At 46.8% G+C, this 13,365-nt stretch overlaps 5 protein-coding genes across 5 annotated transcripts; 3 read left to right on the top strand and 2 right to left on the bottom strand.

The window, feature by feature from the left end:
• Positions 1 to 963: 963 nt before the first annotated feature.
• EDB93DRAFT_1108589 (uncharacterized protein) lies at positions 964 to 1,971 on the top strand (the record flags this gene model as incomplete). The annotated part of the gene is made up of 3 exons (XM_041447855.1): positions 964 to 1,476; positions 1,715 to 1,847; positions 1,892 to 1,971. The coding sequence occupies 3 exons, from the start codon at positions 964 to 966 to the stop codon at positions 1,969 to 1,971; spliced, it is 726 nt and encodes a 241-aa protein (XP_041301855.1).
• Positions 1,972 to 2,025: 54 nt separating this feature from the next.
• Positions 2,026 to 2,196, top strand: EDB93DRAFT_1040874 (uncharacterized protein; the record flags this gene model as incomplete). The annotated part of the gene is made up of 1 exon (XM_041444555.1): positions 2,026 to 2,196. A coding segment is annotated over one exon (171 nt), but the record flags the coding sequence as incomplete, so codon positions are not given.
• Positions 2,197 to 4,551: 2,355 nt separating this feature from the next.
• EDB93DRAFT_1256134 (chitin synthase III catalytic subunit-domain-containing protein) lies at positions 4,552 to 5,813 on the bottom strand (the record flags this gene model as incomplete). Its single annotated transcript, XM_041453892.1, has 4 exons — positions 4,552 to 4,824; positions 4,881 to 5,366; positions 5,417 to 5,601; positions 5,666 to 5,813. The coding sequence occupies 4 exons, from the start codon at positions 5,811 to 5,813 to the stop codon at positions 4,552 to 4,554; spliced, it is 1,092 nt and encodes a 363-aa protein (XP_041301857.1).
• Positions 5,814 to 8,983: 3,170 nt separating this feature from the next.
• EDB93DRAFT_1234398 (cyclin-domain-containing protein) lies at positions 8,984 to 11,586 on the top strand. The gene is made up of 4 exons (XM_041451334.1): positions 8,984 to 9,523; positions 9,576 to 10,101; positions 10,154 to 10,847; positions 10,897 to 11,586. The coding sequence occupies exons 1-4, from the start codon at positions 9,289 to 9,291 to the stop codon at positions 11,305 to 11,307; spliced, it is 1,866 nt and encodes a 621-aa protein (XP_041301858.1). The 5' UTR covers positions 8,984 to 9,288; the 3' UTR covers positions 11,308 to 11,586.
• Positions 11,587 to 12,413: 827 nt separating this feature from the next.
• EDB93DRAFT_1055975 (uncharacterized protein) lies at positions 12,414 to 12,781 on the bottom strand (the record flags this gene model as incomplete). Its single annotated transcript, XM_041444754.1, has 3 exons — positions 12,414 to 12,487; positions 12,565 to 12,624; positions 12,715 to 12,781. Coding segments are annotated over 3 exons (201 nt in total), but the record flags the coding sequence as incomplete, so codon positions are not given.
• Between the last annotated feature and the right edge of the window lie 584 nt (positions 12,782 to 13,365).

Consider the following 13,365-nt stretch of genomic DNA (forward strand, 5'->3'; position numbering starts at 1 on the left):
TATCGCACGGTGAAGATGAGGAATTTAAACTGTGGTTAAAGTTAGTGCTAAGCTAAGCAAACACAGATAGACCCAGGTGTGAGTGAAAACGTCGACCCACGGGCAGCTGTCTGAGTAAAGGGAAACCTCTCTTATAAAAAGAGGGACACCAAACTACTAATGGGGTAATAAAACTAATAGACATGCAAAGCATGAGGTCAGTGTGATACAATTGACGATAAGCGGATGCATGAGTGCAAAAGGTGAAGGGTGAGGTGCGCGATGTGAAGGTAGTGCGTGCAAGTGAAGGTGAAGGACGAACAAGCGAGAGAGACGAAAGAGAGACAAGGCGAGACGACTGTTAACACCCCAACTAAGGTTGGCTGATGCTAAGGCAAAAGGCAGACTACTAATGCGCGAGACTTAGATAGTCACTTGCAACAACGAGTAAAATTCTCTTGTATCTAAAGACACAGAGAAAGTGGGCAGAAAATTGACCCAGTACATAAGTAATAGAGGGGTATAAGTAAAATAACTAAGCACCGCTAGGCACGCAGGTCCGATGTAACGAGCCAAACAGGCTATAAATAGAACACGAGGTATGTAACAGGGTCTCGGTTATGTGCGAAGCGCAGAGCCGAGTATTAGCAATGGAAAACAATTAAGCAAAATGGAAATAGGATGGGAAAATGCACAATGGACTTCTGAGGACATGGGATGGATGGGCAGACAGGTGCACGGACAATGCAAGTGCAGATGCACAATATCTGCGAAAGTAAAACAAGTGCGCTAATGTGCTAGACGTATCCTGTGGATTAGAGCTGCAGTTTGTAAGGAAAGTAAGAGAATTTGGAGGGGAGTGTCTGTGGAGACATGAGTCTCTACAATGGCACAAATGCGAACACTTGAAGGGCTGATGCAAAAGTATGTGATTTTTATAGGTGTTGCTCATACTGATTAATCTAAGTAGAATCTGTCATCACAATGATGAGCACATCAACATATGGCATTTTGCCATCGGTCAGCTCATTGAGTGCCTTCCCTACACCATGCCTCCAACCGCATATGGATAATCTCTTGGACAACAATCTTGCAGGTAATGTCCTGTGGGAAGAAACAGATCTCCCTGCCATCAGCCCTTCTGTCATGGATCACCTGATCCACATATTGAGTCTCAACATCTCGGATATCGAGAAGATTACCTACACTAGCAGAGTGTCTATATTCACTGGTTGCAAGTGGGAACTCGATAAAAATGCGAAGAAACAGACGCCAAAGCAGAAGCAGACACAAGACAATTCTGATCTAGAAGAGTGTGAGGATGGTGAAGGGTCCTCTGTGTCAGTGGAACCTGACATCAGCGACCAGACCTCAGGCTGCCTTGAATATAACCCCCAAAAACCAGATGGAAAGCCATTCCCGAAGTGGTCTGAAGAGCAAAAATGGGCACTTCTCTTCACTACCATCTACACAGTCATGCGCATGGCTTACAAGAAGGTATACCCTCTGCGCTCATCTGTGTTCCCTTTTGAGTCCCAAGAATATAAATGCTCCCATCGACAGTGGTCACCAGAGTTTTGAAATACTCCTATTCTGGATGCAACAAACACCCAGAAGCCCAATGTAGTCCTGCTTGATCATAATGTTCAGCCAAAAAGCTGGGCACACTGTCCTTACATGCGTCAAGATCACTGAATCTGATCTTGGCACATGCCACAACATATTGTTGTTCAAGGGAGCAACCACCAAAGGTTATCTCATGATGCGAGTGTATGACAATGCCATCATCATTGATGATGAGAGCAAGAAAAGTGGAGGCGAAGCTGGTAATAAAGCTTCAGGTCCAGAGAGTGCCGAGGATGAGCAAAGTATGTTCCTGCTATACAAACATAGCACTGCTAATTAGCAACAGAGAGGCTCATGAAAGAATGGGTATCACCTGTTTACACATTCTTTGGCCCATCTCCCTGCATCACTGAAGTTGGTGGTTGACGTGCATACAAATTCAAGTGCCATGCAAAATGGTGTAAGGCCACGATCTGATGGTTCCTGAACAAAAAGGATGCTCGATTGATGGGGAACATGCACAAACATGTCAAATCTTATTGGGGGGAAGATACGCTCAATACTGCTGATGACGCCAAAGATGCAGATGAAGTGCAAACAAAAATTGTCAGAAGTATTCTAAAAAATGGGTCAATCATGGCATCCTTTGAACCCCACATTTTACCCACATGGTATTCCGTGTGTTTGTGCTTTGTAAGGAATGCTGGCAAGATATTTGACGAAGCAATTCTGCGACATCCACAAATATTTGTGCGTGCTTGCCCGCCGGATAAACAAACCCATCAGTCACGTGTTAACAACTCAACCTATGACGCTATCAACCAAACAGCCGGGACTCCCAGTCGTTTTATCGAGTATGAGTTGTGAATAATATGCTACGTTCGTCACGATCACTCGCAACTTCTACATGACTCGCACCTCTCATTGTCTTTTTTGGTCATGACCCGATGGCGACACGACTATGGAAAGTTGAACCTCATACACAGGCGACTGATTAGCTTGTTATGTCGAATGCAAAATTTGCTCCACCTTCGGAATCATTCACTCAGGCTATCTCTCAGAATGACTGCCACATTCAAATTACAAAAGCGACACTTGTCTCCATGCGAGCCTTCCAGCCGGTGCACCCGACCTAAATATCCTCATTGCTAAGCGTCGCGACATGGACAGGTATGATCATGATGTGGCGTCGTTCTCGAGCGCTAACACATGTTCGTTTCCAGCGCGTGAAGAATAAGTGGTTTCCAATATGGGCTCTAACTGATTCGTCTTGACTCAACGCGAACAACTATCGCAACTCGGCGTCATGCTTCGAAATCGGATCTTTGTTCTCATTCTCAGTACGTACATAGTTATTAACGTCACTTGCCACAAAATGTTTGAATACACCTTCCAAACAACGATGGTTCTCCAGCCCAGATTGGACAATGCACACATCATCTCGGGTGCACAGAACCTCCGAGTCCGAAAGACGCAATGTCCATTTTAACTCATCCGCTTGTGTCATATTTGCATTCGAGGAGCTCATCAAAGCTGACTATAATGGACGTATCAATTTGTGGCTGTTCATTTCAGTATCACTTACGAGGTATGGCGCCGTGACCCGATGTTGTGACAAGCATCTGGAAAAACCGTTCAAGGTTATTAGAAGCAGATTGCACCCAAACCCTGCATCCATTCCAGTCCGAACCGTGGTACCTTGTCATTGATGGCCGAGACCTTACCGATGCTATGGATCCGCCGTTGCAGGCCACGGAGGGCCTTACTCGTACGCAGTGCAAGTGCATCACACCTCACGACTGCCCTTATTTATTCTCCATCTACAAATTACAATACGAACACGGCATCCATCAAGTGCGCGATCGGTGTATTCGTCTCATCGAGCTTTTCGAGTACCGACACATTTTTTTTGCGCCTGATGGGCGTAGCATGCGACGACTGAGGATCAAATATAATAGCCCCGGACAGAATCCTGCTTTTATGAAAGATCGTAAATTTTCATTGATATGACGAGGGGGCTAGCCTGAGCTATGAAAAAATGACCACTCCAAAGGAGACCTGTTGTAACCACAACGATGTCGTGCGCAACGTTGACACGAGACCAAATTAAATCATATCTTCACCATCTCACCTGCGGTCATGCAGGTGTTGCGAACGTAGCTCTGTTTCAAGGTACGCCAGGGCGCACCTTACATATCTCCTTTTTCATGAACTCCACCATCTTATTATCATCCCCGCAAAATATCCCTATCCCCTGTTAAGAATCCAGGATTCAATGAGACCATTCACAGCCCCTTACTCGGTCCGATACCCTCATTGGAAGACTACATTACGCACTGCGGACTCGTGCTGCGGACACTAGGTGGTTTTGCCAAGTACACCTACTGACATGGCGCATCTCCGGCACCCGCATCTGATCATCATCGGAAGTTGACAGGGATTACATCGCTGCATGGGATTGTGAACGAGTGTTAGATTGTGCCCCCGGTGCTGCCGCAATCTTCCAAAGAAACACACGGGAAAGGAATCATATCGTCAAACGACGGCGATCTGTGCAGCCGGGCGTACAGCCTGATCCAATATTCTTGATGCCCTCGATATTCACCCCAATATTTGTTATGATGGTACAGGACGTTCATCAGATTCGAAGCATAATTGAAAGTGTACGGAATGTGGTGTATTCGGTGAGTGCAAAGTGGCGTAATCGTCCGATGGATCGATGATGCATGTGCATGATGGTTCAAACGTTCAAAGATAAATTCCATTTATGCTCAGATCTGTGCTGCATCTAGATTTCTAGAGCAATATCCGAGTCCTGCGAGATATGTAACGTATATGGATCAGGCGGCCGTACTCTCCGAAATGGTGTGCAGTATCTATTTGCATGACCAATTCACTGGTGAAGCATCCTGATCATGAGAGTGAATTAAATCTAGTGTCCGTAGAAAGTACCGTGAACGACTGTCGTCCATATCTACATTTGCGTAATAGTCCTGTTCAAAGTCCTCAATAGCCTTCAGATGTCGGTGTCGGTGGATAGGCCCTTCGTGCGCCACCATAGCCTCCTTGTCCGTAACCAGCCTGGGCACCGTACGCTTGCTTTCCGCCGTAATACTGCGTACCACTAACATCACCCACAAGGCTCGCAGCTCCAGCGTGGTAACTTGATGTATCCTCCTCGTAGTCTATACCAGGAGTCGTGACTGAAGCCGTGAGAAGTGGGTCCTTGACTTCCCAGACCGCGGCTTTAGATCCCACGGAGAATTCGAGGTCTTCACGCTGTGTCAAACATTATTATTGGCCAGATGGAACAGATAACCGGCGAACAAACGTACCGTGATGCTGTCCCAGTATTTGTAGACCATCATAACACTCAACAAAACACACAACGTGAAGAAGAACAGACCATCCAAGTAATGTTTGATGGCATTACAAATGGTGACGCTGAAGGCGAACAGGAGAACTTGTGCGATCGCATAAAACGAGATCCCAAATATGATGTCACCAAGGGGCCAGCGGTCATCAAGAGTCCGGAATACAAGAACGAGTTGCAATATGGTATATGTGGCGACGCATAAGATGGGCCATATGAGGTAAATGACGAAGAGGGCGATAGGTTTCGTCGGGGAGAATGTAACAAAAGATTTGAAGGTGGCGATAGCGATGAAGAATGATCCTCCAAAGACAGCGAAACAGCATATCCGAAGGAGCCAAAGAGAAAGAGGCGTCCCGTCTTCAGCGAATTGGAATCCAACGAAACCGTTGATAAGCAGACAGCAGTAGGCAGCTGCTACTAGACCTGTATAAACTGCAGCAAACCACTACGTACATTTGGTATAAGATCATTGCATGATTGTGCATCATAACTCACGGGATAGCTGACGTTCGAAGTTGGTATGATCCCCGAGTCAAGGAACATTGCGAGAAGTTCGATGACCATATACATCCAAAAGAACATCACGATCTCTTTCCGTCCAACTGCGGTGTACTTTGAGCGAATATGATAGATCATGATTGCCGTCATAATTATTGCAACGATGTGGACAAAAGATGTGGCTAAACAGATAAAAATTAGCCTCGATCGGTGAGTACACCACGCTCATGGTCTTGGACTACGTACAAGGCTGGAAGATGAGGGTCTGGCCGATTTGAACATTGCGCGAGTAGCAAGTAGGCTCTACGCCTTCTCCAGAGGTTCCCAGCAATGGACAAATGACGAGAGCAGCAGTGCTGCACACTCCATCGAAGGAGCCAAAGGTGATTGTCATGGCTAGATATGGGTAATCAGAGGGACGTTTTGCGAGCGTTTGATAGGTGAATAATTGGTGTATGGACTAGCAGGGCCCTGGCCTTGTTACGTTCAACGTGCTTTGTGAAGAGATTGAACAAAAGCGAGCGGAACGTGATTAGTTCAAACTATTCAAACAGAATATCTGGCGAGTCTCCTGCAGGTTACTGGCCTGCAAGTAAACCACCTGGCGGGTATTGTGTGAAAAAAAAAAGAACAGAGAACAGGCTCGTCGCCCTATGTGAATGTAGCGGACAACGACTGCAAGGTTGAGTTGCGATCCCACGCCACCTCCAGACGAGTCAAGCATGCTTGGGTCTCTCCCTAAACCCACTGCAGTAAATTAGAATCGACGACTTGCGCAGCGTGCGCTCTCGTATACATGTGCAGTCTTTCTAGAACATGTTTTCGTCGATCAAAGGCAGCCGGTACAAGATGAAATCAACGACTCCTCTGCTACACCTGATACTACCTCGGCGAAGACTCGACATGAACAGTTTCTTCAATAGAACTTTGCGTTTGCCTTCTGACCTTGCATGAACGTTTGGCCCATCAAGGACCCTACAATTACAATTTGACAAACTAGGCTCATACAGGAAGAGGCCGCGGCCTACTTTAGTCGCTCCATTGCAAGAAGGCAATTCCTGATTAGGTGCGTACTGCAAAATCATTGAATGCGCCCTGGCTTATAGTACCCCGCCCATGACGGATTGCCGACGTTATACGGTTCGGTTGTTGGATGGCCTCTTGCGGACTGCTACTCTAGAGCAACCGGTGACTTCAAGATCCGCGTTTTTTTTTACAAAACGTGCCGTCTCCGTACACGTTGATATCTCTCACACGTAAATAACGGGTCGACTACATATGTCTCACGATTTCGCCGCACTGTGGGCAGAAAGTAGGCATCGCGCAGACGTTGCATTACCTTTGTTCTGATGAGTCTGGATACCACGTGCCTCGCTATCATGCATGTGTATGTAATTACTGGAACAGTTCATATCACTGGTTGCATGCATCAGTATTGGAACTCAGTTTCTCGAATACAGATACCCTCGTACTTTTACTAGTATAGATAGTCTGATTATGACTTCTGCGAACACCGGAACATTAGATATTAGTACTGACGACATTGCACATGCTGATCTATGTGGGAATTTCGGGGAATACACCTTGACTATTCAGTTTGGAGCATTGAAGAAGTAACTCCTTTGGGAGTGAGCCTAGTTAGAGTGAGCTTGAGTTGTGCGCCCACTGATATGGATGGGGTAACGGCCTTGCTCGTGGCAAAGGACGTTTTATGACAGGCGATGGCATATGTTTCGGATAGCGCGTTTCAAATCAACGTACACACTGCTCGTAAAAAGTTTTCAACGCACGCGTTGGTGGGCGAACCTTACTTGGTGGCGTTTTTTCAAGACTTTTAGTTTCCAAACGTTCTAGGCCATTGACTACAGAGTTACGATACTAGTATAGTAGGTACTACTAATGATACCTCCGTGGTTCTATCGTCCAGAAATGAGCCCTGTCACTTGTTCGTTACCGTTAGATCAATGGCCACAGCCGAAGATCAAAAGTGTCCTTTTCCTTGCGTTCATCAAATGTCTAATGACGCCGCAGGGTCATGGACTCACACAAGTTTGGCAATGTTTGTTTGCACTCAGATCCGGATGGGTTGGTGGAGCCGGCCTACGATGGCAGCTTCTCAGTGGAATAACTGAACCCGCACTGCAGCCCCGAAGATGATATTTTAAAATGCGGGTCTATCCTCATTTCACGAGCGAAATTCGACCAAGATGAGTCGCCTCGGTGATTATGGGAGAGGTTACAGGGCCGATGATCACGTGGCATTGTCGATATGGTTTCTGTCCCGGCCAATTTGGCTAGGGTGTGAGGTGTGACAGAGACAAGTACATGCGGCAGAGAAGACGTCAAACTAATAGGTGGTCAACCCGTTGCATAGCGATGGAGCTACTATGGAGCACCTATCTATACAGCAAACCCGCTGAAAGTCCATGATGGCTGGTACGCCACTTTGTCCGCTTAGGGCGCATGAAGGACTTGTGCCAATTGATCAAGGAATCAGAGCGTGCGGGGACTTGCTGTCTCCTACTTAATACTTAACCGGATCATCGAAGTTACGTTCAATGAACCCCCTCGCTTGCCGCTGAAACCGCCGCCCACTAGTAGTAAGCCCTGCCACCTGCCTTGGCTTTCATCAATCGCTCGCCCCAAATGTAAAACAGCCTTCCGTGACTTGTTCCTGGTGTCAATAGTGAGAAAAGCCCGTGTAGGTGGAACGTCGTCGAATTCTCCTGAGAGCCACCGCCGCTAACGTCGAATTATCTTATCTTTCCTCGTGGCTGTGCGCCGCAAGGCACGCGCTTATGAAAACAAGGCTTTTGTCAAGCCTTTGTATCACTTTCAAGAAGACTTGTGCCACGGCGTGGCGTAGCTATCTTGGTGATTTCAATCGGATGGCCCTTGACCTGCCGCGAGTGTTTACCACCTCATGTGTGGTTACCATTTTTTCATCTAGAAACCCCGCAAAGGGTAATTTGTTGGCTTTTTTTTCGTGTGTCCATACCCGATCGGCACAGCATCCGACTCAATCACGGGAGAAGGGTTAGGACCGGAAACTTACCGCCTTTCAAGGTATCATCACTTTCCGAAGTCGCATGCCACTGCTATGGATCGTTGTTGGTAGTTTTCTCAGCAGAAAGTCTCACGTCACAGGTGAGCACCGCGGGCTTGTAAGTTGTTGGTTTGCAGTGTAAAGACTTGTAGATAGATAATTAGTGTTGATTACTCCGACAAAGTGTTGTCATAATTATTTTACTCGTGCCAATTTTAGTAATTTTTACAAAAGAAGTGGAACAGGGCAAGTTCCGATAGGCCAAATCACGTGGGGCAAACCGAGATCATGGCTGAGACTTTGAACAAAGGAGACGCGGCGTCGTTGACCGCGGTCAGTGAAAGGTGAGTACTGAGTGAGGTCATGTGACTATAAATTACTATAATAGGAAGTGTGTTAGTGGTAAGGCTATGGGGAATCCCTGGGGAATCCCCTATGCCGTTGATGCCGATGAAAAATGTTAGTCAAGTAATTAAGGTTAAATCTGTGAAAATCAGACAAATTTGACGGGTAAGTCAATCTTAACAAAAAAACGTCCAAGATCTATAACGGAGCGCGAACTGTTACTAAAGACTACGAAGCGGGCTCGGAGGCGCTACAATTTTGTAGTTCTTCCAATTCAATCAACTCACTTCAACCCTTAGCATTCCGGGTGGCTAGACACGGTATCCCCCCTGTTTTTGTCTCTAAGCGGAATATGTCAACCATGTCCGCCAATTTTACACCTTCACCCAATACATACGACATTTCCTTTTTATATATCTTCTACATCCCGACACTCAATTCTCTGGCCCTCCCGAACTGAAGTTCTTCTCTCTTCCTCATGGCCCTTTATACTCCTCCATCTTTACCATTAACTCCTTGTACAATGGGCTCATCATCACGTCCCTCACTCCCCACAGAACTCCTAGCTACCTGGTCAGCTTGGCGTCCGCTAGGACACACAGGTCTCCTAACTCCTCCAATGTCTGCTTCTCTACCCAGGATCGGTGCTCCCCAGGTGACGTCCCTGCCTCCCATTGCTCACTTTGATCGTCAGGTATCGTACATGCATCCAAGTACGTGTTTTTCCCCTTTCATCGTCATGATTAGTTTTTGATCTAGCAAAAGTAACACCTCCGCGTACTCAAGACGCGTCCACTTGGTCGCGACCGATTCAGCAATTACACGTCGCGAATCTGCCACCTGAACCATATGCGGACGAGATGGACCAGCACGTGCATCCCTTTCAACAAAAGCCTGCAAATCCCGAGGATGTCCCTCGCCCAATTGATTGGTTTGACGACTCCTTAAAGAGATCATCACATTATATCGCAGAGAAAACTTGCGAAATGATATGCTACCTATGGTTCTCAGTCTCACTTTCCAGTTCTACATCTGCCCAACCACTCACTCCTCCCTACTCCCCTGAAATTCCTGCCGCTACCTCCTCTCTTCACCTCGTTGCAACACCGACCTTTGTGTCTTTCATGCAGAAATTACTAGAAACTACTCAGGTCAGCCAGTCGGTGATCGTCCTGTCTCTCCATTACATATGGCGACTCAAGGAGCGTAACCGCTTCACCGCTGGTTTACCCGGAAGTGAGTTTCGCATCGCAGTTGCCGCGCTCATGATGGCAAATAAATTTCTTGACGAGTGAGTCCATTACGCGTAATTTACCTCGTGATGTCCTCAAATATCATTCTAGCAACACTTACACCAATAAGACATGGTCCGAGGTTTCTGGTATCGAATTGGCTGAAATCACCCGAATGGAAAAGGAGTTTTTGATGGGCATCGACTTCAACCTTTACATTTCGAAGAAGACGTACGATTCATGGATGCACTTATTGAGGGGGCTCGTCCACGCGAAGGAAAGAGAGTGCCGTAGATGGAGACATACTCGCACCCGGCATCGGACGCCTCGTCACAGCCATACTCAACCAATGTCCGCAGCACCGATTCGTTCCTACAGGTGGAGATGTCATTCTACGTCTCATCGCGCACGTTCGACATCACCCGAGCAACCCGTTCATCCTCGTACATTTTCATCCTCGTATCACGTGACGCCTCCAAATCCTGTTGTCTCACCGTGTCTTGCACCCGGTTTGAAGCGCTCGGCTGCTGATGCATTCTCACCTACTTCGTCATCGTTCCACGAGTTACCGCCCTTGAAGCGTCCCACCGGCATGACTTTGCAAATTCCGGATACCAATTATCCAGCTGCCCCGCATTCGGCATCGCCAGTTGAATCACTGCAGTCCTTTGCTAAGATGTCGTTATCATCATCATCGCCACACGCAGTACGGTCCGCACGTTCTAATCAATCACACCAAGGTGATACGCGCCCGCAAACCTTAGTGGCTGCTTACTGTGCTGAAGGACCCATGAACGTCCCTCAAGTATGTGCTTTCTCCAAAATTCACATAATTTGTCTCACATTCGTGGTAGAACCTTTATTATTACTCGCTTGCTGGGTCGTCAACTGACTATGCAGCGGAAGAAGAAAGGGTGCGCCGCAAAGCCCGATTGCGGTGCTACCAGCCTCAACCACCGCCTCCGCCATCTAATCCATCTCCTTACATGCCACAGAATATTCAGTCCGAGTCTGTCAGCCCTTACGAAATACATGTCGACGTGCGAGCCGTGCCTCTTCCTCACCTACATGATGCTGTCTGGTCTCGTAAGCTTGCTCGCCCTCCTTCGTATGGCGAAAGTTCTTTGCAATTACCTCCTTTACGGGAAAACGCAGTTCCGTCTGCTCCTTTCGCCAACGCCGGACCACCTGGCGTCCATTTTTACTCAGCTTCTAGTCAGCGGGAATCACCCGTATATCCTTATAATTGGTCTTATGGCAGATAGTCCTCAGCTACTCATTTCTGTTTATTGCACACAATTATTGCATCTCATCGGTTCCCCCTTTCACATCGAACTTCAACTTACTTTGCAATTTGGCCATATCATTTCGTTGCACGCAATATCATTCATCGACACTGACATACATTCTCGGCATTTTCAATTGTATTTCACTTACATTTCCACGTTCTGTTAGCAGAGATCAAGAAATTACATTACCATCATAGTTAGCTACTACTGTACGAGAAAGAATGATAAACTGACCATACATCGAACTTCCGAAGTCGTCGGAACTCGTGGGAATACTTGTCAGCTATATGAACCTGATGTGATGTACTTATCAAGTCTACTAACAACGGCAAGTTGGTAACTGTGCATTTACAGGGCTGTTATTGGTACGGCCTGGCAGATCTATGACCGAAACAGCCTAAAATTTCGATACCAATGATCTTCCGAGTCTAGAAACGCATGTGCGCAGAAGCCCATCTTTTTCCCGCATAGGTCAGTGAGAATGACGGTATCATGCTCAGTTCCGCACTCCGCGGTCCCCATCCTGTCATCGGAGCCCTGTTACAGATCGCTCGCAAGTCCTTTGATGCCCCTGCTATAAGTCTCAGTCGATCTACGTGGTATGTCACGGATGATTTCCGTGTCCTTCCGAAAGGTCCATTTCCCAGTACTTTGTGCCCCTATGTCCTCATTGTTAACAGACTTAAGTTCTTGATTCGTTCTCACCGTAATGAAACCATACAACTTCAGAAATAGGTTGGCTGGTGTGACGAGACGACCTAACTTCATACGAGAGAATTTAGCGTTCATCCCGGAGTAGCCCATCACCACCAGCAACCAGAATGGCATGTGTAGACATCATATCAGACGAATACCTATACCACATGGATCTTTTCCGTCCCACAAGACATCGACAATTCATGTCGGACTTGTTGTTCCTTACCACGTCTAGTAATAGCGTGTAGGCCATTTGGAGTTACATTTGACAGATTTCGACGCCTCATACAAATGCCATGGATAGTTGCCAACTCACAGGATAATAATGATGGCCTTCCAAATTATTTGCGGGGCCAGGGGTCGGTTTCAGCGTCTGATGAGACATATTTTGATCTTAATTGAGCCATGTTGGAGGCAAGGAATGCCTGGGTGAAGAAGTAACCGGATAACAGACCCGTCACTATTGAAAGACAAGTTCGTTTCAATCGAATTTCATATGAGTCATTAACTTAGTATGGGCGGTGATTCTTGACTCACAAGCACCACTGATAATAGTTTTATTCCGGCCAAAGCCCATAAATTTGGAGCCTACCAGCGCTGTGACGCAAGCATTTAGTTATCGAACGGGTTCGTCACATCACATCACAAGGAACATGGGGCACGCGAATTATGATATCAAAAACTTACCTCCTGCCAGACCCGACGTCAAGCCAGCGAATATCCCGTCTCTCCGAGCGTCCTGCCAACGATTATGCCATCAATGTCAGTGTCAATGATCCATACAGAATAATACAAACCTTCCATGCGGCTGCTTTGATATCTTCCACACCAGGCTTGTGATGATTCAACTCCATTGTCTGTGTTTGATCGTGCAACAAGGCGGCCGTAAGCGAGTTCTAAAATAATTTTTGAAAAAAGGTCAAACCGAGAAAAAAAAATAAACCAAAAAATTAAAATTGAAAAAAAAGGGTCAAGTTCTGACGACCGGATTTGGAGTTACAGCTCGCGTTTTGTCACACCACGTTACGCGTTACGTTGTGACGAGTCCTCCGCTTCTACGCCTTTACTCGCATTTTGTTATCAGGATTCAGAATAGCGATATGTCCCCTGGAGGGAAGAAGAGTCGGGGTCGGAGCCCACAAGAACTCTATGACGAGATAAAAGGTATCAATTTACGGCCCCCATCAGACGTATTCATACAGTTAATACTTCCCGTTGTGACCCAAGAACTCTTGATCAAGACCAAACCAAAGCTGAAGGACGGAACTACCAGGGATGAAACCATAACAAGAGATTTACATAAGATCGCATCGCTTGCACAGACATTCACAGACCAGC

This window comes from Suillus bovinus (assembly GCF_016758785.1).
Source record: "Suillus bovinus strain UH-Sbo-P2 chromosome Unknown EDB93scaffold_112, whole genome shotgun sequence".
NCBI lineage: Eukaryota > Fungi > Basidiomycota > Agaricomycetes > Boletales > Suillaceae > Suillus > Suillus bovinus.

What these genes read in the sequence shown, in the direction of transcription:
- EDB93DRAFT_1234398 (XM_041451334.1), top strand. Translation starts at nt 9,289, where the DNA reads ATGGCCCTTTATACTCCTCCATCTTTACCATTAACTCCTTGTACAATG. An exon ending in GCAAATAAATTTCTTGACGA is followed by an intron (nt 10,102 to 10,153) that starts GTGAGTCCATTA and finishes ATATCATTCTAG; the next exon opens with CAACACTTACACCAATAAGA. An exon ending in GACCCATGAACGTCCCTCAA is followed by an intron (nt 10,848 to 10,896) that starts GTATGTGCTTTC and finishes CATTCGTGGTAG; the next exon opens with AACCTTTATTATTACTCGCT.